We start from the raw sequence: 24,760 nt of genomic DNA, 5'->3' as shown, positions 1-24,760 counted from the left end.
AAAGCCTGTCCGTAGCAACCAAGACCCAGCACAGCCACTAACTGATTAGATTACTTTAAAAAAGACAGTCACAGGGGACACAGTAATACCTATGGCTGCTTAATGCCGATATTGGCAGAAATCAGCACAATACTATCAAGCAATTATCTTTCCATTAAAAATAAACACATTTAATAATAATAATTTTTTTAAAAGTCTCATCTCAGAGCAACAGGAGGCCCAGTGTCAGCTAACATCTGGGGCTGGGTTGACTCCACAGCTGTCAATGTGCCCTGAGCAGCGCTCTCAGTGCTGGCTGACTCGGACGCTCACTGCCCTCCCTTCAAACCTGCCTGCTAGTCTATGGAACCGCCCCTCACGGCAGACACAGTCATACACCCTTCCCCTGGAAGACTCCTCACTACTTGGTGCCCTGGGCGCCCCCACCTGACATGTAACCCTCTCTGCTTTAATTTAACAGGCGGGAGTTGGTTCTCCCCAAGGTCTCCTCACCTCCGTTTTCCACAGGGTCGGGAAGTGGCGTCAGGGAGCCCCATGCCACCTGACACCAATTCCAAAACTTTAATCTTCCAACCCTGAACAAAAAGGCCTCTTTATTTCTGGAGGCTGTGCCTTCCAAAATTTGTGTAACACCCTCAACCCGTTTGCCGCCATAATCTCCCACCTCCACCCTTTCGGTCACTAGAACCCATTCATTGAGGACCAAGGAGAGAGCAAGACGGTAAGCTGGGCCCCGCCATCTTTCTGGGTGACACTGAAGCCTCTGTGGATAACCCACCAACCTGACGCTTCACCCTGCTGGCGTGCTCCTCTGCTCCACACTCACGCCCCTTGGAACCGCAGTGCCTCTGAAGCAATAAACTCAAACACTTCCATCTGACCGCCTTCCAGCCTCTCAGTCTTTCCCTTGGCTACTCTTTCCCCACTTCTGACTTCACCAGGACCCAGGCCTTCGATCCCTCTTCTTTGAGCCCCTACTGGATTTTGCAGCTCTCCTTGCAGCTGTCTTCACATCCTCTGGTTCCTTGCCACAGCCGGTCCCCTCCTGCACTATTCTTCTGTCGCCCCGGCATCAATTCTGCAGTCTAAACTCTCCATGAGTGCAGACAGGCTGCTGGGTGCTGCAGACAGACAACCATGTGGTCCTGAGGACTGCAGCCATGTTAACTCTGTGGTTTCAGCCTCATCTGGGCTCCCATGGCCTCCTGGCCAACCCACAGTTTCCTGGCTGGCTCCCCATCTGACTGCTTCCCAGGAGCTTTGTCTTGAACCTTCTCAACCCTCCTAAAGCCGTGTGCTGCCCGCCTCCTTAAACTTCACAGAGAAAAGGGAAGTCCTAAGATGGAAACCCCTCTCTTCAACAACCTGCCCCCCAGCTGTAGCCTAACCATATCTATGGGTGGAAAGGGTGGGGTTCTGCCCACCACTGGTTGCCCTGCCCCTCCCCAGCAGCATCAGCCCTTTCCATCAGGATTAAGCTCCTCAAGTGTCTCCACTTCAAAACAACACTTCAGGGAGCAACTGCCTTCATCTCTCTTTCTCCCGCCTCAGGCACATTTCTGTCGAGAGTTGTCCACAGGCACATTCTGCACTTGCTCGTCTTCCATCCACACCCCGATTTACCACCATCTGGCTTCTTCACTCCACTGAAATCACTCTCCTGAATGTCACCAACAGCTTCCTCCCCTGGTTCCAAGCCCAAAGGGCAAGATGTGGCGCTCACTTCTCGCCCTGTGACAGAGGACGCTATAGATCACTTCTCCTTATCATCTTTTCTTCATTTGGTCTTGAAGTGCTATATTCTCCTGGCTCTCTGACATTTCTAGTCGTTCCTTCTGCTTTTTCTTTTATGGGCCGCCTTCTTCTGCCTGTCCTTCAAAGTCTGCGTTTCGGTTCCATCCCAGGAAGTCCTCTCCCATCTCTGTATCAGGTTTCTGGCCAAGCAAATCCAAATGCAGGGCCTTACCTATCATCAAAGCTCCGGGCTCTCTGCTGAGTGCCAGGCCCACATGCCCACAGCCTACTTCTGGAGCCGATGCACCCAACAGATGCCTCAACTTCAACACATTCAAAACCAAACTCAGGATTCCCTGCTGGTCCAGTGGCTAAGACTCCGTGCTCCCAACGCAGGGGGCCCAGGTTCGATCCCTGGTCAGGGAACCAGATCCCACATGTCACAACCAAGAGTCTGCATGCTACAGATCCTGCATGCTCCAACTAAGACCGAGTGCAGCCAAATAAATAAATACTTCAAACAAAACAGAAAAGAAATTCACCTTCCATCCACGCCCAGTCCTCTTCCTGCTCTTTCTTCCCTTCCTCTTGCACAAGCATATCTGCATCGTCTACTTAGATCCTTTTGTCCCCTGAGGTCTCTGCACGTTCCTTCTTCCTGGTTCATGTCTGTCTATCCTCTTTAATCTGAATCTCAGTCTTCAGATTTTCAATTTCAACTTCTCTGGGTATATTCTCCTAACTGTCCAACTCTAAGTTAGGCGACTGCCCCAAGAACTACAGCAGCACCGTTCACGAGTGTGTTGATGGCACTGTCTGCTTACTTATATGTAACACCCACTGAGCTGTGACTTTAGGGACGGCAAGGATGCCATCTGTTGAATTTCCAGCACTTAGCATGTAACTGGCATATAAAAGGTGCTGCATAAATGTGCGGACTAAGCAAACAAATGAATAGAGAAATGTGAAAACAAGCTGATCTTCTAAGGTGTTCAACTCTTAAATGTGTTACCTAGAGGTACAGGACATCACAATATGATATACTGCCCTTTTATAAACTAAGGTATGCATTTTAGTGGAAAATACATTAAAATAATATAGCAGATACAGCATTAAAAAGCAAACACATTCCTTAATCACATTTAAGGAAATTATTATATTAAGATAACCTGGCCCAACTCTTAAACTTGAGATGATTACATCTACATGAGTGGGTTCAGTTTCAAATGTGTTCCCAGCCACTTTAAGAATTTTTTAAAAATGACTTTGAAATATATCCTCTTTGGTTGTAAATATTTTGAGCTCATTTCTGCACAGAGCTCCTACTCTTCTATTTCAACTACAATCAGTGGGACCAAACCACACACCAAAAACACCACTTTGTGCTTTTATCACACAAGGACGTAAACCAACTATTGTAAAGGTCTTGACCTTTGTATGGCAGAAGGGCACACACATCTGAAGTCTGAGTATCAACCAAAAAACACACAATACGATGTAAACCAAATCTGATTACTACTTCTCTGGGTGTTACAAGAAGAAAGAGAAGGATAAATTTGGAGACTGAGACTGCTGATGGGAAGGAAACCTGTCTAGAAGGATAGAAGTCAATGTGTTCCATGAGCAGACCTTCCATATCGAAGTCGGCCGTGACCTCCGCGTCTTCACCTAGGAGGGTGGAGCTGGTTGATGATGGCAAGGGGATGTTGATTTTCTCTAAGCTCATTTCTTCTTCCAAAGTTTTGATCCAGTCTGGACTTTTTAAAGTAATTGTTATAGTCCTACCCAGTAACTGGTTGAGTAAAAGAGATACAAAATTAAAAATTCATTGGAATGAAAATTAAATATCTTGGAATAAAGTGTCTGTTTAATTTATAACAATAGTATAGGCTTAACTCAGCTAGATTTATTCAACACAATCATTTCACAGATACTGTATTGTCACCTAGTTTCAAATGTCCCCAAGCCTCCCTTTAAAAACCTGTTAGGGAGTTTCCTGGTGGCCTAGTGGTTAGGACTCCAGGCTTTCTGTCATTGCTGTTGTTCAGTTGCTAGGTCATGTGCATCTCTTTGCGACCATATGGACTGCAGCATGCCAGGCTTCTCTGTCCGTCACTATCTCTTGGAGTTTGCTCAAACTCATGACCCTTGAGTTGGTGATGCCAGCACTGCCATGGTCCAGGTTGAATCCTCAACCTCAGAACTGAGATTTGGCCACACAGTGTGGCCAAAACAAAACAGCCTACTGCTGCTAATCTCAGGTCTTCTTTTCTAGGATGCACACAAATTTAAGTTTTCTTTGCTGCAGTAAATATCTTTCCCGGTTGCTGCCACTGCTGAGTCACTTCAGTCATGTCCGACTCTGTGTGACCCCATAGACAGCCCACCAGGCTCCCACATCCCTAGGATTCTCCAGGCAAGAACCCTGGAATGGGTTGCCACTTCCTTCTCCAACGCATGAAAGTGAAAAGTGAAAGTGAAGTCGCTCAGTTGTGTCCGACTCTTAGCGACCCCATGGACTGCAGCCCACCAGGCTCCTCCGTCCATGGAATTCTCCAGGCGAGAGTAATGGAGTGGGCTGCCATTACCTTCTCCGATGCCAGATCTAAATTCACTGACAACTCTGCTACATAAATTTATACTTCTTTTGATTTTGATCCACAGATTAATTGTTTCCACATGAGACAATCAAAGAAATGACAGAAAACTCTTAAAATACTTTCTCGTTCATTTAGACTTTTCAGCGTTTCAAATGTCACAAGCATACTTAAGAGAATCTAAGATCATTTTAAATCCAACAAAAATTAACCATTCTGAAAACACCAAGCCTGGTATCTGTGAAACTGGCACACTGCTATTCCTAAAAAGTTGAGAAGCTTTTAGACAAAGGTATAGTCTAAAACAATCAATGTATTATAATCAAGTTACATTGTCCTGTCACATTAAAAATACTTTCCTTAAATGCTACTGACATCAGAATTCTTTCATGGCACAGTCTGGAAAGGCTGACAGCTGCTGGCTTGAACCGCACAGTCGTGTTTAATAGGAATTTAGCATCCATGCTGAGGTTTGAAGTCAGAACTAGGCAATAGGCTTCATGGACCATTTATTTTTTTAAGTCAACAACCTTTGTTATGCATTCACCAAAGAATACTAACAAGTCTTCTTAAGCCTCAGTCACTATCATGGCCACTTAAGATGCACTTCATCAAGAATATTCTCTTGGCAGAGATCAGAACCAAATGAAAAGGAAGAAATTAGATGCTGGAAAAAAATACTCAAGAAGGTTATCCTTTAGGTTTTCTCTGCTTACACTGTACTTTTCCCAGATTCTCCCCTGAAATGGAAGAGTTCCTATCGATCTGCTTGCATCTAGAAGATATGGGCTGAAACAACTGTAATAACAAAGACAGAGGAGAGGTTTGGAAATGTCTGACTTTCAAAGTGTTCTCTAGAAACATTAATTTTTCAGAATTTTGAAAATCTTTTAAGGGAGCTAAGGGTGGGTACTTTCTAAAAGTGTAACACAGACTTGAGGGTGAGAGACAGAGCTGAAAAAGAAGGGAGGAAAAAAACTAAACAAGGAAAATTACCAGGGGAAAGACAAAAGAAAGATTCTAAAAAGGAGTACGAGCTGACAAGGAATGGCAAATTGAGAGCTGCTCTTAAATATTAATGACACCACGGGAGAAGGAAAAGCTTAAGATGTTAAAGGCAGAATTAAATTAAAAAATCAGTAATTTCTACATGGTGAAACAACAAAGTCACAAGATGAACTGGGAAGAACAAGTACAGCACATTATGAAAAGGAATTAACATCAAGGGAGCTTCAGAAGATGAATACCCCGGGGGAACACAGGCTAAGGTCATAAACAGCTTGCCAGAGAAGTATGAAATGACCAGTTAATTGAAAAACTCTCCATTGAAATCTTAACACAGAAGTGACATACTACTTCTAGTTTTTCAGACTGTCAAAGTTAAAAAATAATTAGGATGTTGGATGTTAGGTAATCCGAGGCATCATGCAACTAAATATTCGAAACATGTTTATATAATTTACAGCATGTATCTTAAAAATACCTCAGACACTAAATCACTGAATGGTTTAGATTCAACAAATGCTACTTTACCTCTTTCCCATTCAGGTTCAGAACACTCAAGGCAGAGCTTCCCTCTAAAAACGTAACCCACATTTTATCTTCCACAAATCTTTAAGGAAGAGAAAAACAAACAATAAAAAGACGTAATGAATACCTCAGATATAACCAGCCCAACAACTCGTCCAATGATTACTAATCAGCAAGGACTTACAGAGGCCAGGAAGCAAAAATACAAGCCTGGGAGCGGTAGGGCCAGCGGTGACCTGGAGGAGGCACTCTTTCCCTAAAAGCATTCAAATTCCTTTAGATACTGGGTTGGCCAAAAAGTTCATTTGGGTCCCCCCCCCGCCCCCAGAAGGTATGGAGAAATCCAAACGACATTTTTCGTCAACCCAATACAGTGTTACCGTCTGTCAGAAGGAATGGATCTGTGGAACTCCAAATGTGTGTCGTACTTTTTTCCTATTTTTACTCAATAGGACAGAAGCATTCTAGACTTTCCCCCCAATTAATGCAAGTAGCCTGCCCCATCTACATTTCCAGGAAATCTTATTTACATATAATTTGCATATGTGACTTCAGTCATTCCCTAACAGTTGGCTTATTCTAGAGCTGAAGGTGATGATCAGTCTAGCCTACAGGTGACAGGGGACAGGATTCCTGTCCTCCTTAACTTTCAGTGTCTCCCCTGTCTGTTCTACCTTGGTGGTCTTAGGGTGGAACAATCAGAATATTCTAAGTGAGGAGGTACCACATGGTTTTTCTTTATGTCAGGATAACATTACCCTTATTTTGTTACCAGTACTTGTTCTGTTACCAATACTTTTTCCAATGATAACAAGCATTTTGGGGAAAGCTTTTGGTTGCAGTTTAATACTGTCAGGGGAGTGGGTAATTTTCCTTGGTTCTGTCTCGACACAACAAAAATTTGAGGTGATGGACATTAAAGCCCTTGGTGCATCACAGCTCTCACACACTGTTACAGCTCCCACAGTTTTATTTAGAAAATAAAGGAGGATGCACCCTCGAGGCATGAAGGCATGCCGACCCAAAAGACAGGACGAGAAAAGAGAGAGCGAGCGAGAGAGAGACGAGCGTGCACACGCGGGAGAGACTCCCGGCCCTTTGGCTTCTCTTTTCATGTGTTTCTTTCTCCCTCTGGGCCTGCCCTACGTAAACGGGGCTAGCCGGGAGCGCTATTTGTTCTACCTGAGGTCCTCACTCCAGTCCTCGGACCTTCTTTTGTCCTATTTTCGAGGGCTTTTCCCTTTTTAGTCACCACCATTCTGGACTCCTGTTTCCTATTCTTAACTACCTAATAACACCATGCTCTTTACAGACTAGAAAAAAGGCAGGAAGGTCCTATCCCTGCGTCAGTCGTTCATCCCTTATGTACACTCTGGGTTCTCTCTTACCCAGAGAGAGCGCTCGCTCTCTCTTTTCTCGTCCCTTCTTTTGGGTCGGCATGCTCTCATGCCTCGAGGATGTACCTTCTTTATTTTCTAAATAAAACCGAGGGAGCTGTAACACTATCCGAGAGCTGTGATGTGCCAAGGGCTTTAATGTCCATCACCTCAAATTTTTGTTGTGACGACATAAAACCAAGGAAAATTACCCACTCTCCTGACAGTGTTAAATTGCAACCAAAAGCTTTCCTCAAAATGCTTCTTATTATTGGAAGAAGTATTGTAAACTCTCAGCAAGAGTTTACACTTGCTCCCAGGAACACTTATCTGCTTCTGTGCTGCCCACTCACACAGTCCATGTGATGTTCCCAGTGGTTTGGCATTTCTGTACTTGGTAATGCTTACTGTCACTGGGAAATTTCACCATGTACTTGCTGGAGTCTTAAGATCTCTAGAGATTTTTTGTTTCATTTTAAACCTGTGGGGTAGATCTTTGTCAAACAATTTGAGGTAAGTCTAAATATAATTTCTTCTCTATTTGCCCATTTACTCTGAGAAAGGAGAGGAGGCTTCTCAGGCAAGCTTCTCACCCTGCAAGAAACCAAGCCATTTTCATTCTGTGGGCTGTTCTGGTAAACACCTAAGGAAGCCATTATACACACGCTTATCATTCTTAAATTTAAAATAGGAACTGAATCTTCAATTTCTCCTCTGTCTGCCAGAGCACCCAGTATAGAGACTTGCCCACTCAACAGCTATAAAACATCCCTCAATAAACACATAAAACAGCACAGAAAGGAATTTAATAGTACCTCTTCCCTATGAAATTCAAACACATGTTATTCAGTTTGTCAAAGCTGCTGTACACTGGGAAGAGAACATTTTTTTCAACAATGCAAGAGGCATCTAGTTCTGCAAAAGGCAGATGGTTAAGTCAATGCCAGAAACCAAGACAGGGAAGGATAACTCCTAACTGTTTGCCTGGCAGCACTGCTCCTCCACCAGATGGAAATCAAATCACTTAAAATTGCAGAGAACATCTGATGTCTTAAACGGAGGGCAGAAAAGTCATCCTGCTTTACTCCTGCTGCTGCTGCTAAGTCGCTTCAGTCATGTCTGACTCTGTGCGACCTCATAGACGGCAGCCCACCAGGCTCCCCTGTCCCTGGGATTCTCTACCCAAGAACACTGGAGTGGGTTGCTATTTCCTTCTCCAATGCATAAAAGTCAAAAATGAAAGTGAAGTCGCTCAGTTGTGTCCAACTCTTCGCGACCCCATGGACTGCAGCCCACCGGGCTCCTCCGTCCATGGGATTTTCCAGGCAAGAGTACTGGAGTGGGGTGCCATTGCCTTCTCCTGCTTTACTCCTGTCTCTCCTCAAAAAACTAAAATACTAATATCCCACATTCACTTTTCCACAGGGCTTCCATGTTACAGTGTATAGGAGTCTTGAGAGGACATATGTAAATGTGCACGTATTTTGTCATCAGTTGTTCACCTAAAGTTTCACTGCTGCTGCTGCTGCTAAGTCACTTCAGTCGTGTCCGACTCTGTGCGACCCCATAGACGGCAGCCCACCAGGCTCCCCATCCCTGGGATTCTCCAGGCAGGAACACTGGAGTGGGTTGCCATTTCCTTTTCCAATGCATGAAAGTGAAAAGTGAAAGTGACATTGCTCAATCGGGTCCAACTCCTAGCGACCCCATGGACTGCAGCCTACCAGGCTCCTCCATCCATGGGATTTTCCAGGCAAGAGTACTGGAGTGGGTTGCCATTGCCTTCTCTGTAACTTTAAATTTTCTAAGTAGAGAGTCCAGTTTCAAAACCCATGGGTTCTTTGAATAATATTTCTATAGCATGATTTTCTTTTAGTTAGAAGATACAAATATTCATGGTGGTTTACTTACTAAGTCATGTGTGACAATTGCAACCCCATGGATTAGCCTGCCTGTCTCCTCTGTCCATGGGATTTTCCAGGCAAGAATACTGGAGAGGGTTTCCATTTCCTTGTCCAGGGGATCTTCCCAACCCAGGGATTGAAGCCAGGTCTCTGGGCTGCAAGCAGATTCTTTACTGACTGAGCTACCAGGGAATTTCCACAAATACTCACATTCTAGTCAAATACTAAGTAAGGTAACTTTTAATACAGAAGATATTATTTGTGAATCATGAGTTGCTTTTTTTTTTACATTACTCACCTTATGAGTATAACTTCACCAAAATTTGTAAACTGCTGTAAAAGCTCATCAATCAAAGCATCGTTGAAAAAATTATTTTCTGGTAAAGAGCTTTTGATTGAGACTAACACGGTACCATCTGGTGGACCCTGAACTGCGATTACTTCTTTATAAATGTTTTGCCTCTCTTCAGCTTCAACTTCAAATATATCAATATCAATCAGGGCAACGACAGGCCTTCAGTATAAAGGAAGGGAGACATGTTAGGAATATTACAGAAATGACGTATTTCAAATAAACTTCAAGCGCGATTAGAAATACGGAGATTGCTTAAACCTATGGTCAGAAGTCTTCAGCTCGGCCCTTCCGTAGTGCAGCAAAGTGCCAGGAGTCCATGTATAGAGGATTTTGCTTTCATCTTGAAAACTAGCATTTAGGAGATCCAAATCTTCAGCTGCAGTCAGAATAAAACAGAACACAGGAGAAGTCACCTGAGCATGACAGACCACATGGAGCTCCTTCATTTCACTAGCTTCAGTTGCCTGAGGCTGGGACACCAGACACTTGCTAATGGGCATGAAGTCTAGACTCCGTTAAGTCAGGGTTTTTTGGTGAGGTCATCATATTATGCTTTACTTAGTTAAAACTAAGATGAGCCTTTACTTCTGAGACTTCATGATCAGAGTTTTATAAATAATTGAACAGACAAGCAGCAGTTCAAAATATTTGCAAAACCACTTGAGTCATTCCAGTTAGAAATCTTACTTAGTATTCAGTTATTAATTGCATAAAATGTTTTCCCTTGCTTTTCTTTATATGACACTATTTCACTGAAAGAAAACAGACTGAAAAATCAAAGTATTTATTATAAGCAGGTCTGAGATTTTTTTTTAGTTTTATATGTAAATTGTATTTATTTTATTCTAGATAACCTAGGCTGAGAAAAAAAATGTAGTCCTCTTGGCCTTATTTGGTACTTATATCATTCCCCTCTTCCTTGTAAAATTTGCATTGACTTATTTAAATGAAGATGTCCACCTGATCTATCAAAAGGCCATTTCCGTCTTCTCCAGAGGACACGGTCTGTCCATGCAGGGGTGCGGCACTTTTCACTAGTGTCGTAGTCATCAGAAAACAAGTCATATTTATACGTTGGAGCAAAGGTCACTTTTCCTTCTAAAAATCCTCTAAAAATCTAAAATAAACATACATAAAGGAAGTTATTCCAAAAAGGCAAAAACACTCTGTTTTCATTCAGGCAGTTATGCACTAAATGTCTATCATGTGCTAGAGACTCATGAAATCTACGTTCCTTTGAGGAACACTTCTAACTGAATGGAACAGAGCTTAAGGCAAAATGACCTATGACGTGGGGTTTATCATCTCACTCACTTGATGTCTGAGTAAACAAAGTACAAAAACTTGAATGATGAAATTCCACCAGACTTGTGAGCAGGATCAAACGTTTAGAACTGCATGGGATTTTGGAAATCACATTGTGTGATGTCTTATTCTCAAGAGGAACTGAGGCCTAAGAAAGTTACATGGTATCCATCAGATTTTAAGTCTAATGACCAGAAAGCTACTATATATCAAGTGGCCTCAATCACCTCTTCCTAAACATTTTTTTAAAATAAATTCTTCCAGGGACTTCTCTGGCAGTCCAGTGGTTAAGAGCCTGCGCTTCCAATGCAGGGCAAGGTGCAGGTTCGATCCCTGGTCAGGGAACTAAGATCCCAGAAGTCACACAGCATGGCCATAAATAAATAACAAAAAATTAAAGTAGACTACCATAAGATCTTAAGAGCCAAACAGCAGTAGCCTTGATGAGTAAGATCTTAAATTTGCTACTACTGAAAGAAAAAAAGTATATTCTTCTACTTGAAAGTGAATTTTATAGAGATATGATATACTTTTCCTCCTGGAAATTATTATAAGTTTTCCTTTCCATTTCCTTTTTTTAAAAAGAGAAGGCAATTTTCTATCTGTTAAACTATAGATATATATACTTAGTAAAGGTCCCTGGGTGGTGCTAGTGTAAAGAACGCATCAGCCAAAGCAGGAAACATAACAGACCCAGGTTTGATCTCTGGGTCTGGAAAATTCCCAGGAGAAGGGCATGACAACCCACTCGAGCATTCTTGCCTGGAGAATCCCATGGACAGAGGAGCCTGGTGGGCTACAGTCCATAGCATCACAAAGAGAAGGACATGACTGAAGTGACTTAGCACATACTTATTAAGTATAGACACCAAGAGATTGTTAAAAAAAAAGGAAAGCATGTTTTCATAGTCAGACATGCTCTTCTTCCCAATGCAAGTATCTTAGGTATATATATACCTGTCCAGCATTTTTCTGATTGATAAGCTGATCTCCTGCGATAAGAGAATCCCAGTTTTGCTGTTTGATAAGCTCTTTCACTTCCTCATTAGGGAGATCGATTCGGTAGTTGAAATCGCCACACCAAAACACATAGTCATGGGAGAAGAGCAGCCTTCCCTGGAAGCACAGACAGAGTTTCAGACAATCAATTCACAAAATGTTTTACAACTTCTTCTTTGCCTTACCCCTGCCAGGTTCGATTTATTTAACCCCACAGTAATAACACAAGCAGATATCTATTTGCTGACATTTCTAGGAGTTATTCCAACTTTTCAAAACCTGATACAGAATATGGGGTGAACTGAAATACGTTCAAAGCTTCCTTTTCGAAAACAAGCAGCAAGAGTTTACCATTGGAAAACTCAACTTCCGTGCTATTTCTACAAAATCATCATTTCGTTCTTTGACTTGGGATTGTCCTGCAGCGAAGTGGCTGCAGACAAAGCAGAGGCTTGTGGTGTGGAACAGCATTCGTATTGCAACTGCTCCCTTATTTCCAGTTGCGCCTCCCATTCCAGTTTTCACAGTATCAACCGCAACATCCCTTTAAAAGGAAGAATTCGAAATCAAAGATCAGAAATTTCAATAGTTCTGCGTGTGTAAGAAATGAGGAATGTCTATTACATAATTACAGCACTATACATCATGGGCACTTTGTAGGGGAAGCCTGTGAAATAGTGGAGAGAAACTATTAGCAATTCTTTAATCAAGAACATATTTAAACAAGAGTTACCATATGATCCAGGGATTCCACTCCTGGGGATATATCCGGAGAAAACTATAATTTGAAAAAACACAGGCACCCCAATGTTCACTGCAGCACCATTCACAGTATCAAGACAAGGAAACAACCTAGGTGTCCACTGACAGATGAATGAATAAAGATGTGGTAAGTAAATATAATGGAATACTACTTAGCGATACAGATGAACTTATTTACAAGACAGAAACAGACCCACAGACATAGAAAACAAACTTACGGTTACCAAAGGGAAGGTGCGAGTGAGAGGGCATGTAGAATGAATAACCAACAAAGAGCTACTATATAGCATAGAGAACTATACTTAATTTTTTGTAATAACCTATAATGGAAAAGAATCTGAAAAATAATATATATATATAAGAATATATACACTCACACACACACACACAAATATATAACTGAGTCACTTTGTTGTACACTTGAAACTAACACAATTTAAATCAACTAACACCCATCATGCATGTTCATGCTCAGTCGTGTCCGACTCTTTGCGACCCCAAGGACTGTAGCCCTCCAGGCTCCTCTGTCCATGGAATTTCCCAAGGAAGAATACTGGATTGGGTTATTATTTCCTTCTCCAGAGGATCTTCCCGACCCCTTGACTGAACCCTTGTCTCCTGTGTCTCCTGCATTGGCAGGTGGATTCTTTACCACTGAGCCACCTGGGAAGTCCATATATATCAATTACACTTCAATTAAAAAAAAAAAAGAATATTCAGAAAAAAGAACCATGCGTCAGTGTTTCTCTGAAGCCACAAATACACCAGGCCTTTTGGTTATCTGGTGTTAGGAGGCAGCCTTAGGAGAGCCATCTGTCTACTCACCTGATGAAGGGAGCGTGCTGTGGTCTGATAAAAACAAACAGACAGACGCCCACCAACTGCTCAGAGGCCAGCAGCACATACTTGTTGTCTCTGGAGATGGTCTTCTGAAGTTCCACAGCCCAGAGCTTCTGATTTGTTGTGCTACCAGAAAATATTAACAAGGGAATCTTCAAAAAGACAGTGACAGTAATACAGCCTATTTCTGTAGGACAGTTATCAATTATACCTTCATATGCCCAAATTTTATAAAATTAGCGACATCACGAAATCCACACCAACAGTGAAATCTTTATGCGGGCTGGGTGTTTTTGTCTCCTTTAAAAAAGGAAAACCAAAAACTGAGCCAAAAGAACATCACACATCAAAAGTCTATCCTTTGTCTCCCTTACAGAGAAAATTTGAGCTTTCTTATTAAGTAAGTGCTCACTGTGTGAGTAATCTCAAGCTTGTACACTTTATTTTCTCTTTAATTATTCATTAGGATAACAGAGAAGAACATGCTTCCAGATACATTTTTCCCCTTTTTCTTATTTCTATGGATTATAATATCTCTTTAAAAACTTATTATGGAAAATTTTAAACATATACAAAAAAGATAAGCATAAAATAAACCACCATATACCCATTAACCAGCTTCAACAATTATCCACATTTTGCCAATCTTTCTTCTTCCATAACTCACCACCCCTTTCTCTAATCTTGGAATATCTTATGACAAATCTGAGAAAAAATTACCCATTTCACCCAAAAATGCTTTACTAAGCATCACTAATGCAACAGGATTTTTATTTTTCTGTAATCAAAAGGCCATTATCACACTTAAATATTAACACTTCCTCAATATCATATAATACTGAGCTTATATTTATACTTCCCTGTTATATACAAAAAAAAGTTTCTTATAGTTGGTTTCTTTAAAACAAGGTCCCAATACGGTCTACACACTGCATGTGCTTGTTGCCTCCTCAAGTCTCTCTCAGTCTTTAACTGTCTCTCAGCTTGTCCCATCCTCTTTTTTCATGCTCTTTACGTTTTAAGAAGCTGGGTTATTTGTCTGCAAGATGTTTAACAGTCCGGATTTGCCTGATGTGTCTTCATGATACTTTGTACTTCTGTCAGCTTTGTTTTAAACTGCTAACTAAAAAAACATGATTCAATTTTATTGATTCGTTTTGGCAAAAATAACCTCATGGTGGTATAGTCAGTCTTGCATCACAGCAGGAAGCATGTAATCTCTGAGATACTACATCTAATACGCTGTTCAGACTGTGACAATTAACTCTTTGTAAAGAAGTTCCTTCACTGATCCTTCTATAAGGTTTTAACATCAACTGATGATCATTGCCTAGATCCAGTATTTCAACAGGGGTTGTGTGCTAAGTTGGTTCAGTTGTGTCTGACTCTTTGCTACCCCATGGACCATAATCTGCCAGGCTCCTCTGTCCATGGGATTCTCCAGGCATGAATACTGGAGTGGGCTGCCATTTCCTTCTCATCAACAGAGGTTACAACATGTTGATTTCATAATTTCAGCATTCCATGAGCATTTGTAATGAATTGGAATTCTTCTGTGAAGAGCTTTTATCAACTATTCAGTTATTATGAAACATGTTTATACAAAGAAGGTAGGAAAAATGCTTGTCTTTCTCTTTATACATTTTCAGAGTAATAAGTTTGTGCCCAAGACGCATCCCACTCTTTGAGACTCCATGGACTGCAGCCCTCCAGGCTCCTCTGTCCATGGGAATTCCCAGGCAAAAATACTAGAATGGGTTGCCATTCCCTTCTCCAAGGGATCTTCTCAAACCAGGGATCAAACCTGGGTTTCCTGCATTGCAGGCAGATTCTTTACTGTCTGAGCCAACAGGGAAACCCCCAGAACCTCCAACAGCAAGCTAAAACAGCCATTTCACCTAAGAACATCCCGATGAAGCAGTAAACATTTCCAATTTTGTCAAAGCTCAATCCTAGAGGCCCATCTTTTTACATTCTGTGTAATGAATGGAAAAATACAAACCAACCACTTTTGTTGCACACTGAACACATACATGATGGCTGTTTCAGAAAAAAGCACTCAAGTCTGAGGTCAGAGCTGAAATGCCACTTTTTTTTATAGAATACAATTTTTAGTTGGAAGAAATAGTGACAGACACACTATGGTTATTCAGGTTTAGATTATCTGGCAAACATGTTTTCAACCATGCATGTGTTTTCAAAGGACATGACCTATGGTGTATATTTCTAATAATAAAATTTACATTTTGAAGGAAAAGGGGGAATTTTGATAAACCTGTATTTGCTACTGTGATCTTGAAGCTTCCCAATACTTGAAGAATTTGCTAAAGAGATGAAATTACTTTGGTGTTGAAATTAACCAATAGTATGTTTTGATATTATATAATGACATGTATCAAAATCTGAAAGATCTACATAATTCTGAAAGATCTGAAAGATACACATAATTAGTTTACTACTAATATGTTTCAAATGCCTAATGAATGACGTGTCAAAATCATATGCAGGTAAAAGACAGACCAATGTTTTAGTATAACTGAGCACAAAAAGTTCATCACGATGGTTTCAGATTCTACACTGTAACTAACCATTAAAAATGACTATTTGCCGAGTATTATCAGAGAAGAAAAAAGTTAAAAACGTTATTAAAATATTTTGGTTCCCAACTGCATATTTATGTGATTTTTTTCATATATTTCAATCAAACAACATACTGCAACAGACTAATGCAGAGGCAGATGTGAGAACCCAGCCATCTTAAACCAGACTAAACAGATTTGTAAACTATCAATTGATGCCATCCTTCTTAGTAAATTTTTGTTTTGGAAAATAGTTACTTTTCAGAAAAAAAAATGTGTTACTTATGGTAACATGTAATGAGTTTATTATTGTTATTTTTAAATGAACTGAATGTTTAAAAAATTTTGTCTCTAATTTCTAATGTGATAATGTATCAAGAGATAAAACCACATAAATAAAAGGTTTTTTAAGATTTTCAACATTTTTAAGAGTGTAGAAAGACCTGAAACCAAAAAGTTTGAGAACTATTATTTGAATTACAGTTTAAAAAGCATCTTCACATATATTATCTTTATCTATGCTTGTAATAAGTACTTAGTTACCTGTCCCCCATGTTCATCACCTAGAAAGTTTCCCTTTGTGTTACCTGGCTGGCTTACCTTGCATTCACAATGTTTCCAGCATTCAATTCCACCATTTCCTCAAAACCAATTGCAAATATATCCATTGGTTTACTTCTTTTATCTAAAATTAAGCATCCAAGAAAGGCTTTTAAAAGATGGCCTTAGTTAAATGGCAACTTCCCTACCCCAACAGAACTAAGATGAACATCAGATCTCATACAAGTCCATTTTTGTGTTTCAAGTTTAACCAAAAGCAAATTAAAGGCAAAAAACCATGAGAGGGACAAAGTTACTTTCAATTTCTATTTAGGTGACCTAAGTTTGCTTTTCTTGAAGACTATTATTCTTGAAGATTCTTAAGTCCTTTCAGAAATCATTTTTGAAAGAACTCTTGCCAAAGTTTGAACCATGGACAGCAGAGAAACACGCCACTTCTCAAAGGCTAAAAGGTGAATCCAAATGGATAATTAAAATTTTTTAAATTATTTATTTTTAATTGGAGGATAATTGCTTTACAATGTTGTATTGGTTTCTGCTGTACAATGCAAATCAACCCTAAGCATACATAAATCCCCTCCTTCTTTAGCCACCAAGAAATTTTTCAGAAAGAGCACAAACAATAAGGTGGGTGAGTAACCAACTCAAATTAGAGAAAACAGCTGAGAGGGAATTTTACACTTTAATTTGGAAACTCCTAGGTAGAAGCAATCTAGGAAAATGGGAAGTCAGGGCTTCAGACCAACCCCTCTCTTCTAGCCACTAGCTCTCCCATGGCTGACCCAAGAACAGAGCTGCTTTAGATAAGCAAGCCCAGGGCAGTCTGGGTGGCCCAAGCGTTCAGAAATGGGACAAATAGCTCGCGAAAGAGCTTATAAATAAGAGCTTATAAATACTATGAACAAACACTGAGGAATAAAAATTTTTAAGTGTTTACTGACTGCTGTTATGTGCAAGGCTTACATGTGAATCTTCTCTCTTACTACACATACCTTATGAGACAGATTACATCTGCCTGTTATTTACAGACAGGAAACTGAGGCTCTGGAAAATCTAAGCAACTTGCCCAAGTTCACACACAAAGTGCAGTGTGGCACAACTCCACAACCAAACTGCCAGATGTCCATCCCTAAATCCTGGCTCTGTCACTGCTAGCTGCATGATGTTGGGCAGGTCACTTCTCTTCCTGTGTCTCAGTTTCCTCATCTGGGAAACTGAAATACTAATAGTGACTATGTATCAGGTCTGTTATAATGATTAAATGAATAGATGTCAAGTACTCATAACAGTAGTGTTAGCTATTATTTTATTATTTTTATTACTATTAATACTACAGCTACAATTTCAAGTTCGGTTCAATGTAAATGAAAAGCGGCATTTTAGTAAAAGTTTAGGGAAATTCCCAGGGTTTAAGGTGTGACTGATTAAAGGCAACTAAAAAAGAAAAATCTGTATCTCAAACTATTTCCTATACATATCCCCTTCATAAATAACACTTGGTAAATGTGTACCATTTTAAAAAGGAATTGAAGTCGAAGCAAACAGTCCTCAAATTCATGATTCTAGTTAAAAATCTTAATACAAGCATCTTCAGCTTAATGCTTGGTACTGGCTATTAAGAGCTTAGTGGTAGAGCACCCAAACTCAGTGATGAGTTTTTACAAGGATGAATCAGTATTGTTCTGTATAAAGGGACAATAAATATCAAAATGAGTTTTGTAAACCTACTCATGACCTACCCTATTTCTTATCTTAGCAAATGAAGAACTATATTTGAAAAATGAAATACATTAGGTTTGAAAAATTCTAAATCACAAAATAAATTTGCTATGCATCAGTTTAAAGAATAAAAACAGGAGGAAAAAGAATCACATCTTAAAAAAATAAATACACAAACCCACACACAAAAGAGTTATCTACTCACGTATGGATTACATTTTCTGAGAATCAAATAACAAAGAAAAAGATTTCTCACTTTACCATGGGTTCCTATGAAGTAGTAGAGAAAGGTCTATGAATACAAAAGACCTAAGATTTGATCTCTAAGAAGAATGTTGGTCTTCAGATGTATATATGCTGCTGCTGCTGCTAAGTCGCTTCAGTTGTGTCCGACTCTGTGCGACCCCAGAGACGGCAGCCCACCAGGCTCCCCCGTCCCTGGGATTCTCCAGGCAAGAACATTGGAGTGGGTTGCCATTGCCTTCTCCAATGCATGAAAGTGAAAAGGGAAAGTGAAGTTGCTCAGTCGTGTCCGACTCTTAGCGACCCCATGGACTGCAGCCCACCAGGCTCCTCCATCCATGGGATTCTCTAGGCAAGAGTACTGGAGTGGGGTGCCAGAAGTTTCTTTTATAAAGTAATGCATATTTGTGAAGTGTCGCATTTGTTTTCTAGGTTAATACATCAGAGTCAGGGTTAATTAATCCATACTGTAAGATGCCAACCTTGAAACTCCTGGATGCCAGCTAACTTGGGGGCATCAAGAAGCCAGTCCGTAAGGGTCTGATTCTTAAAAGCTATGCTGCGAAACTGCTTCCCGCCATTCACGTTCCAGGTGCCCACACATACTCGAATTTTCTTGGGCTTTGAATACTTGTAGAAATTCTCACACATGCTCTTTAGTACTTTAGAAGATGCTGATAAAAACAAAAGACAAGATTTTGGCTGCATGAAAACGTTTACAAAAATTGATCTTCGTAACTGAGAGATGATGGCTAGAAAGTACAGTTACCATCGTCAGCACAAACAAGCATCAAATACATGCACAGGCACAAAAGAGATAAGCCTTGAACACAGAGCCCAGCACAATGCAAGTAACCAACACACTTTTAAAATATTAACTACGTGAAGTACAACAGCCCAAGTAAAAAGAAAATTACAAAATTAATGCAGCAACATAAAACATGCAAAACAGTTCTGTTTCAGTGAAATAGTACATCATTTTATGAAACACAAAATCAGAGATTGCAAATTTTAAGGAATATAGCAACTGACTTTCAGAAAACTTTCATTCGGAAGCTAGTAAAAATAAGTCATTTTTCCCCAAAGAAAGATGTTCAAGAACCATGACATATAGGACTTTAGCTACTGACACGGAGCTTGATGAAAAACAACTCCCTGACACAAACACAAATTACGGACAATAATGAGATGTTGGAGAATGAAGACCTTACTATAAGCCTCCCAGCTCACAGGCGACGCCAAGTCTTCACCAATGTTCTACAAGACCCCAGACAGCCTGCCTCGCCTTTCTACCCTCAGCTGCCATCCCAGCCCTGTGCGCTCACTGCTCTGACCCTGGACCCCCTCTGCACTGGCTGCTTCCACTGCTCCAACACTCTTCCCTCACCGCCTGCAGGCATCAACTCTGCCGAGGCTTTTCCGTCGGACCACCTTATTAAAATGAGCATTCTGTCTCTTACTGTCCATATCACCTCCCTGCTTCACTTTTCTCTATGGTGTTTATTACCACGTACAAACTATGCATTTTATTTATTTATTCTGTTAACTGTCACCCCTCACTGAAAATCGAAGTTCCACAAGGGCAGAAATGTTGGTCGATCTGATTTTTGTGTGTGTGCAGGGGAACCAGAATGAATGGAGCTTCCCTGGTAGCTCACATGGTAAAAGAATCTGCCTGCAATGCAGGAGATCTAAGTTTGATCCCTGGGTCAAGAAGATCCCCTGGAAAAGGGAATGGCTACCCACTTCAGTATGCAAATATATATCCAGAAGTGGATATGCTTGATAATATGATAGTTCTGTGGCTCAGACAGTGAAGAATCTGCCTGCAATGCAGGAGACCCGGGTGCATTCCCTAGGTCATGAAAATCCCCTAGAGTAAGAAATGGCAACACACTCTAGTATTCTTGCCTGGAGAATTCCAGGGACAGAGGAGCCTGGCGGGCTACAGTCCATGGGGTCACAGAGTAGAACATGACTGAGTGACTGACACACACAGAATGAACATCCTTTCATTTTATTTATTTATTGGGATGTGTGTGTGTATGTGCTCAGTCATGTCTGACTCGCTGCAACTATGGCCCACCAGGCTCCTCTGCCCACGGAATTTTCCAGGCAGAATACTGGAGCGCATTGCCACTTCCTCCTCCAGGGGATCTTCCCCACCTAGGGGTCAAACCGGCGTCTCTTGTGCCCCCTGCACTGGCAGGTGGATTCTTTACTGCTGCACCACATGGGAAGCCCCGACAGTCACTTTATAATGCTGTGTCAGTTTCTACTCTACAGCGAAGAGAATCGGCTACATGTATACATACATCCCCTCTTTTTTGGATTTCCTTCCCATTTGAGTCACCATAGATCATTAAGTCGAGTTCCCTGTGCTATACAGCAGTTTTGGTCTATTTTATTTGCTCCAGTATCTCCAGACTAGAAGAGCGCCTGGTACATACTGAGTGTTCAGTAAATAATGGTTAAATGAATAAACATGAAATACATTTTGAATCCTCAATCTCTCTTCTCCACCTACTTTTTGGCTTCCACCTAACTTTCTGCCTTCTAAACCACATTTCATTTAGATTAAGTCAAATCCTGGCACTTAAATAGAAACTTTCTAGGACTTCAATCTATTAATAATGATAGAGAATATGCCCTTAAAAGGGTGGTTAACTGCCAAGAGGAGACGGAAATCAAAATGATCTTCAGCTTTCACCAAGTGATCTTATTTTATTATGATATTATTTTTGGAATGGATACCAAGGTACAGCAAGCAGGCTTGTGAAAGAATGAGTGAAAAAGGCAAATCACATTTTTGGATTAGAATGAAAATAGTCTGACTTGTGAATCCTACAAAAGAACTGGAGATTCAGGTGACAAGCACATCCTCATTGGTCCTAGGGGCACATGTATATATACAGAGGTGTCTGGTGGGAATGAAAGCAGATTGTTTTTCTGACCTGTTGATACGGTTACCTGAAAGTTGGCTGAACCTGGATAAAGAATCCTTCTCTATTACCACAGATCAACACTGGTCTTTCTAATCGAAGTCACTGCCATTGTTACTACTACGAAAACAGCTTCTACAATCCTTTCTACATGAAAACAAAAGCTCTATAATTATTTAACGGCTTAAAATATGCAGCAAGACATACAATGAATTGTGTGAAGAAAAACATGTCGCCACGCTGAGTAAGCTACTAAAGTCAGTTTATAAGTGGGAATAAAAAGTCTTAAAATTCCTAGTTTATTCTTTTTTAAAAAGACTGGTTGGCACCTTAATGTGCAGAAAGAAATGTGTCTCTGTTCAAACAGCTGTCCATCCCTAAATATTGCATCATTTCAGCAAACGGATTTCATGATGTTAATTCAAAAATAAATACAAGTGCTCTCTACCTCCATCTTCTCAAAAAACTCACCTATAGTGTCTTAAAACACTCAGAAAAATAACTAAGTGAAACAAATCTTAAGTGATACCAAATCTTAAGTGAAGGGAAGAAAAGATGCTTTTTCAGCAAAGTTTCTGGCAAGGGTTCCTTTTGCCACAGATTCAGGTTTAAACACAAGATCATAAACCCTGACCAGAGAATGAAGGTATGAGATTTTTAAGAATCGGAATGACAAGAAAAATAAGCCCTTTAGGTCTTACACACTTGGCTCTTCTAACTTTGCTAGCAATCTTAATGCTTTTTAAAAGGTTTCAGATCACATTTTAGTGCAGGTCTTCCAGTTTCAGAAAATATTTCACACACCATATGAGAAAATGAGTCAACGTCTTTTTAAAAATGTTATGTGTGTGAAAAGCGCTATTGAGCAGTTGTAAATATCACAGGTAGTATTTTGACATTAATCTATAAGAGTCACATCTAGGTTTTTTCCAGGACTTCCCTGGTGGCTCAGTGGTAAAGAATCTTCCTGACAACACAGGAGATGCAGGTTCAGTCCCTGAGCTGGGAAGTCCCCTGGAGGAGGAAATGGCAACACACCCCAACATTCCTGCCTGAGAAATTCCATGGACAGAAGAACGTGGTGGGCTATGGTCCATGGGGTCGCAAAGGAGTCAGACATGACTTAGTGACTAAACAACAGTAAAGGGTAAAATATAACACTAATAATGTTGGTTCACTGAAATGTAAAATTAAAACTAGATGACCCATATTTAATTGCAATTAAGCACTTGCTACAAGAAGACAAAGAGCTTGGCATAGCTCCTTCTAAATGAAGTACTCTGTTTTCTCAAACTTAAAATTCCTTTTCTCAGATTAAAACAAAGCATCAATTTATCCTGTCAGAATCAGAGGGCAAAATAAAGTTTCCATTTATTTGTGGCTCTATTTATATACAACATCCACTTTAAAAAAAAAATTGAGAAAAAGTTGCATTTATTGACAGGTTCATTTTCTATACTGTACCTGACTGTAATGTCTGTTCAGAAACTACGGATGCATCAAGAAGAAAACAAAGAATCGTTAGTAACACAGTAAGTTACAGTCGAAGTCTAGAGTATTATGACAAAACCTCAGACGGCTTCATTTTTTTCTTTTGATTTAGTTTGATGACTTTTTTTTCTGATGACTGAAGGACACCAAAGATAAAATAAATTATAATAACTGATGTAAACCCACTGTATGTATCTAAGAAAAATCCTATGGGGACATAGTGATGTACAGTTTCACAATCAGAAGGTTCTAGGCCTGCTTTCCAGGCCGGTCCTATATGTACATCTGTTGAGTGTGCAAGTGCACATACTTTTGAGGGAGAATACGTACCCGAAAACCTAAGAGGCTGGAGGACACTGAAATATTGCAGATACTGCCCTAATGCACACCTTGGAGTATTCTTTTGGGACTCACCAGCTGACAGGTACAATCAGTTCAGTTATTAAAAAAACACAGACATTCCAACAGAATGACCATGCTATGCAAGATGGTGCAAATTCCCACAGGCACGGGGTTCATGGCAAAAATATTTGGGTTTGGGCGCAACATTCAGACACTTCAGCAATGATGTGCCAAGACAGGAACCTGCTATAAAAACAGTAGCAGAACCCTACACACATTAAACGGTTAAGGAATGGACAAATACGTCTAACATATGGTCCTCTATCTTGAAAAAGACTTGAGGTTTGCTTATAGAAATGAGCAGGAAGAGGCCTGAGCAACTGTGAATGCTGGAAGGGTTCTCCGAAACCGGATATTAAGTTGTGGCAGCGGATATGGGAGGATCTGGCCCATCACACAGTTGGTGGACAGAGGGAGGGAGAGGTCTATGCACATGTACATGTGTGTTTTGTGTACTTCTATCCACCTCAGTTACGCTGAACGCAGCTTTCGGCATTTCGCTAGCACTACTACCACCAGTGAAACATGCATGAACTACTACAGAATTGGCGTTATGCTCACAATTTTTCCTGACATAGCATCCCTGTTGGAATAAATTCCCATTCTTAGAATAAGAGCTATAGCAGAACTGATTGTACTGTTTTTTAAGGGTACATTTTTTCACATAGTAAAATGTGCAGGAAACTAAAAAATTAATGATCAAGTCTGGGAATTATTCAGGTCCCTCACTTCTCTTTCCTTCAAAAGCTTACTTTCAGTGGTTGCTGATTAATGCCTCCATATCAAAGCAGGCACAGGTGGAAAGAGGTGATAAGACGCAAATGAGTCAGTATCTACTGCTGGAAGAAAGCCTGAAGTTAAAAGCAGTAGCTATGATCAGATTCTGGTGTTCAGAGCTTTAGTAGATTTCAGTCCCCCAGCCTACTCACAGATCCCCGAGGAGCTGACTGTAATTAACTACCTTCAGCACCATGCAGAATTCTGAAAGAATCCATGGTAACAAGTGATAACCCATGAGGAGGTTATTTGAGGAATAATTTCTCCTAGTTGAACAGGGAAAACTGAAAGGGTTCTTTTGGGTGATAACAGAAGTGAAAAAAAAAATGTTCAGAGTGCTGGAAAGCTAAAATAGAAAAAAAATGAAATTAAGGGAGTCTAATTTAATAAGTTATACAATGTATACTGAGTTTTCCCATGATCCTGCTTAATATGCTCACTGACATGAGCTCAAATTCTTTTGGTTTTAAAGAAACACAGTGAAAAATCAACAGCTATTCTGAAAGCCTGACATATATTTTACGTCAAATATTAAAACTAGGGATGACAGTGTCCAATAATAAGCAACATTTAAAAATTATTAATATGATTTAAAGCTTATTCAAACAGCAGCATTTAAAAAGTAAGACCAAGTCTGGGGTGGT

At 40.4% G+C, this 24,760-nt stretch overlaps 1 protein-coding gene and 1 non-coding gene across 5 annotated transcripts in view; one reads left to right on the top strand and one right to left on the bottom strand.

Moving 5' to 3' along the window:
- Window positions 1-24,760, bottom strand: part of SYNJ1 (synaptojanin 1) — a 94,603-nt gene that overhangs the window by 20,289 nt on the left and 49,554 nt on the right. For 3 of the 4 annotated variants that reach the window (XM_068980406.1, XM_068980421.1, XM_068980429.1), the window contains 11 exons: window positions 22,911-22,934; window positions 18,987-19,178; window positions 16,582-16,666; window positions 13,388-13,528; window positions 12,152-12,344; window positions 11,759-11,917; window positions 10,457-10,613; window positions 9,755-9,872; window positions 9,440-9,655; window positions 5,865-5,943; window positions 3,364-3,526 (listed from right to left, as the gene is read on the bottom strand). In XM_068980406.1, coding sequence (XP_068836507.1) covers window positions 3,364-3,526; window positions 5,865-5,943; window positions 9,440-9,655; window positions 9,755-9,872; window positions 10,457-10,613; window positions 11,759-11,917; window positions 12,152-12,344; window positions 13,388-13,528; window positions 16,582-16,666; window positions 18,987-19,178; window positions 22,911-22,934 — 1,527 coding nt within the window. The remainder of the gene's footprint in view (window positions 1-3,363; window positions 3,527-5,864; window positions 5,944-9,439; window positions 9,656-9,754; window positions 9,873-10,456; window positions 10,614-11,758; window positions 11,918-12,151; window positions 12,345-13,387; window positions 13,529-16,581; window positions 16,667-18,986; window positions 19,179-22,910; window positions 22,935-24,760) is intronic. The other variant, XM_068980415.1, reaches the window with a different exon arrangement.
- TRNAG-CCC (transfer RNA glycine (anticodon CCC)) lies at window positions 2,088-2,160 on the top strand. Its single transcript has one exon. It is a non-coding gene; the product is annotated as a tRNA-Gly (tRNA).

This window comes from Capricornis sumatraensis, chromosome 1 (genome assembly GCF_032405125.1).
Source record: "Capricornis sumatraensis isolate serow.1 chromosome 1, serow.2, whole genome shotgun sequence".
Taxonomy (NCBI): Eukaryota; Metazoa; Chordata; class Mammalia; order Artiodactyla; family Bovidae; genus Capricornis; species Capricornis sumatraensis.
Note: the sequence above shows the minus strand (reverse complement) of the source record. Positions and strands in the feature narration are given on the sequence as shown.